The sequence below is a fragment of the Octopus bimaculoides genome, chromosome 25, assembly GCF_046866305.1.
Source record: "Octopus bimaculoides isolate indiv1 chromosome 25, ASM4686630v1, whole genome shotgun sequence".
Taxonomy (NCBI): Eukaryota; Metazoa; Mollusca; class Cephalopoda; order Octopoda; family Octopodidae; genus Octopus; species Octopus bimaculoides.
The window spans coordinates 21,404,335-21,409,007 of NC_142952.1; the positions used below are offsets into that span (position 1 = coordinate 21,404,335).

The 4,673-nt window shown below is 37.3% G+C and overlaps 1 protein-coding gene across 1 annotated transcript; it reads left to right on the plus strand.

The window, feature by feature from the left end:
• Nucleotides 1–250: 250 nt before the first annotated feature.
• On the plus strand, nucleotides 251–646 carry LOC149131122 (uncharacterized). Its single transcript, XM_089341634.1, has one exon. The coding sequence runs from the start codon at nucleotides 251–253 to the stop codon at nucleotides 644–646; it is 396 nt and encodes a 131-aa protein (XP_089197760.1).
• The last annotated feature ends 4,027 nt before the right edge of the window (nucleotides 647–4,673 follow it).

Sequence of the window (4,673 nt, forward strand, 5' to 3'; positions counted from 1 at the left end):
TCGATGCTCTTCATTCCTTGTCGCATCCCGGCATAGCCACCACAGTAAAGCTCATTACAGCCCGTTTCTTCTGGCCTAACATGCGCCGTATAATCACCAGTTGGACACGTTCTTGTTTGCAGTGTCGACGCACCAAGGTTCATCGACATGTTCGTGCTCCTCTCAGACGCTCGTTTCCGTCATGTCCACATCGACATCGTTGGACCCTGGCCCATTAGTCGCGGTTTCACGTACATCTTGACTTGCATCGATGTTTTCTCTCGATGGCCTGAAGCCTTACCTGACCGACATCACAGCCAAATCCGTCGCCCAAGCGTTCATTTCCAATTGGGTGGAGCGCTTTGGTGTCCCATCTAAAATAACCACTGATAGGGGATGCCACTTCGAAGCTTCTTTATTCCGTGAAATATCACGACTGTTGGGTGCTCATCGAATTCATACACCAAATTATCACCCAGCTTCCAATGGAATGATAGAACGATTCCGCAGACAGTTAAAAGCTGCACTACGCGCTATTCCTGATCCGCAACGTTGGACTGAATTCCTACCAATTGTTCTTCTTAGTTGCCGTTCCACTGTTAAAACAGATTTAGGTTTCTCTTTAGCCGAACTTGATGCTTCCCGGTCAAATGTTCGCACCAGTTGACTCATCAGATTCTGATACGAAATCATACGTCAACAGACTTCATTCTTACTTCTCCAATCTTCCACCAATGTCTCCGCGGGACCAATCCATTTCTTCTGCTCTCCCATCAGACATCCCTGAGTGGACACATGTTTTTATTCGGAACGATTCCGTTAAAGGATCTCTTACATCACCTTATTCTGGACCTTATCATGTACTGTCGCACTCACCAAAAAAATTCATAGTCGACGTTAATGGTCGAAAAGAAACATCGACAGAATAAAGACGGCTTTCTCAGAAAATCTCATTCCCGAACCTGACATACCACGCACATTCACTCCGACACCAACACCGCCACATGCACCACAAACACAACATACCTTTAAACCTTATATCACAAGAAGTGGCAGAACAGTACATTGGCCTCAAAATTTATCCAGAACCATTTATATTTAACGTTGTGTTACAAAATAAACTGTTTGCTATTTCTTTTGCAAAAGAACTTCGTTGAAAAACATTTTTCCCATGCACGCTTCACATTGTATTTTTCGTATTGTCATGTTTTGCATTTAGTTTGAGGTGCATAGCTGTGTAGCTAAAGGTTTGCTGCACCAAACTCTGCAGTACCTATCATGATGCATATATTGATTTTCTCCTATTTTACTACTTGTTTTGCAAGCACATGTTTCTACTACCTCGTTTTGCTTTGTATCTGCCCTGGATCACTACAATGATTTTTCGTATCGACTTCTCGTCTGAAGAGGGAGATATGTATTGACCCCTGGCGATCAAGCAGGAAAACAAAACGAAAAAAGGTCTAACGAGAGTAATCTCCCTCGACCTTCTCGAAAATTCTCGAACATTCTAGAAGCTTCCAATTAACTTCCGGATGACGTGGAAGTCAGGGACTTCCGGTTCATCCATTATAAAGGAACACATTCTAATTTTGCGCCACTCTTACCTGTCGGATCCTAGATATGCACTGAGTCACGCCACTCGCATACACACTCGCACGCGCGGATGTTCGCCTTATTTGCTTTGAAACATGTGGCTGCAAAATATGTTCATGTCATGTTACAAGCTTTTCCTTCAATTAAGCTTATATGTTAACGCATTACATCCAGTAATAAATATGTTATGACTTATTATGAACGTCTTACAAATTCTTATTTTCTTGTCGTTTACGTACAAGATGGTGACACCTCTTTCTCGCATGCAATTATAAAAATTATAGGATGTCACTTACTGACAATCACTATAGGAGGATACACATGGATGAAAAAGGTCAGTGAAGAGGTCACAGATGTGTGATGAAAGATTTCCAGACAATGGACATAAGATAAAATAACAACAATAATAAACGAGTGAAGAACGGATATCTAGTGTGTGTTTATTTGGCAAAAAATTTTTTAAAAATAAAAATTTAAAAAAACGACCATCCCAAAATATAACAATATCTGTTTCAACACACGATTTCACATCAGGAATCTTGCAAAACAAATTCATAAACATATGTGTACACACACACACACACACACACATACACACACACACACACACACACATACACACACACACACACAATTATTTGGTAGCCTTGATAAAACTCCGAGTTTCGGATGCCGGGGCAGAAACATATGCCTACTCCAATCCTACTCATTTGTATCTCTGTTTCTTGCCTGTGAAAAGTAGAGTTAAAGATCCTTTCCATCCTCCCTCTTGCACACAACACACCTCCATTCACCTCTCTTCCAGTGTCTCCACAATCTTACTAATAGTTACCAAGCACAGCCAAATGAGCAAAGTTTGTAACCCTGGGTATATAGTGAGACCTGTTGATGAGAATTAAGATAGGTAAACTTTCAAAATTCAAAATCAATTGATTCAGGGGTATCTATTTCCTCATTCAATGGCTGAGATGGTAAGTTAATTTCTTTGCTCGTAGCCTAATTTCTGTTGTGCTTGATATATTTCTAGAGATTGGCAGCTTGTTTTAGAAGATCTACCGACTCTGATTTTCACAGCAATTCTGGCACAGTGTGTGTCTTATTATAATTATAAATTAATTATAAAATTTTAGATTTGCCATTTATCAGCTTTTGATTACTGGCCACTTATATTATTGTTCTTATTATTCATTTTACTAATGATAACAATTAATAATAATATCTATATATTTTCAAATATTTATTCATTTAGTATGTGTGTGTGTGTGTGTGTGTGTGTGTGTGTGTGTGTGTGTGTGTTATATGTTTGAGCAAAAATTTGGGCACTCAAATAGACAGTTGATGATTTTTATAAATTATTTCATTTTTGATTTCAGTTTCTTTTTAATATTTTCCTTAAAAATATTCATTTTTATAATCATTGATTGGTTGTCTTCTGTACCAATCCAGGAAACCATTATTATTGTTATTATTATTATTATTATTATTATTATTTGAAGGAAAAAGATGTTTCTGAGGTAGCCCCACAGGAAAGATAAAATAACTGGTTTGCCTTATGAAAATGGATGTTTTAGTTCCAGTTATACTTGTAGAAGGTTTGTAGACTATGTGAGAATCCATTAATTGCCTATTGTAGGAGAAAAGTGTGTCTTTTTTACCTGTTTATATATCTTTGATAAATAGCTATTTCTATTGTTCATGGTTCAAAATGACATCAGACGTAGAGGGAGAAATGCTCATCACAGTGATGGTAGCAGAAGCCCCTATAATAAAACATCCTTACAAATTATTTTTAAAAATCTCAATTAATGGACAAAAAAACGAAACTCATGCATACAAAGATTCAAGCTTAAACACTTAAAAAAAGCAATAATATGAATAAAAAATAACATTCAGTGTTTTACAAATGTTGAGGAGCAAAAGTTCAAAGAACATGAGTAAAAATATGAAGGCATGCTGCCAAAAGCAGTGCTTATTTGCCTTATGAATTTATCTAGGAAAGGGAAAAGGGTAAGATAAGATACCACTGTTTTTCAAAACAATGGTGGGGATTTCAATGCCCTTAAAAGAAAGGTGTGTGTTCTATTAACCAAATTAGGATATAATGAAGAATTCTTAACCCTTTCAAACTGGGAATTAGGCTAAGCAATAAGTTGAGGTGGTGTTTCTTACTCCTGCCCTACAGGAGTGAGGCGAGTTCAGATCTGACCCCGATCCTCACACTCAGGAAGACAAGGATTATGGTTATAGATATTTTGACAGAAGCTCATCATCATCTTTACATAACACTACAACCATGGGGTGAGCATGGAGGGGATCCACAGGAATATGAAATCAAGTGGATTTGCATAAACCTTCAAGTCATTTGATCCTCTTCCAAAGGACACAAGGCTATCTTGAAGCTGTACTCTATCAAAGGAGTATGTATCTTTCAGTTTATTCCTATTGTATGTTGTTCTTCCCTTTATTTGTCTTTTGATGATTGATTCTATGTGCACCCCTTATATTTTTGTAATTTATCATTGTAATTCCCCCTCAAACATTGCTCTTGTGGCAAGCAAAAGAAAATAGTGGATTGACAGAATTATTGAACTAAATGCTTAGAGATATTTGTTCCTGCTCTTTATGTTCCGAGATCAATTCCTGCCAAGGTCAACTTTGCCTTTCATTCTATTTTTTTTTTTTTTTTTTGCACTGATAACATTAAACTCCAGTCAAGAACTGGGTTGATGTAATCAGCTTGTCTATCCACTAGACCTTGAACCTATGCTTTCCTTTTTAGGGTGGTGGATTGACAGAATCAGTGAAGTGTAGTATTGCTTCTGGTTCTTTACTTTTTAAATTGAAATCCCACCAAAGTCAAATTTGTCATTCTTTCAGATTCAACAAATGAAAGTACCTGTCAAATACTGGGGTTGATTTAATGAAAGAAACCCCTTCCCCGCAAATATTCAGGCTAATACTTGTTACAGTTATTATTATTATCATTATTATTAAGAAGGCAAAAGCAGTGAGCTGGCAGAATTGTTAACACACCAGGCAAAATGCTTAGTGGAATTTCGTATGTCCTTATGTTCTGAGTTCAAATTCTGCTGAGGTCA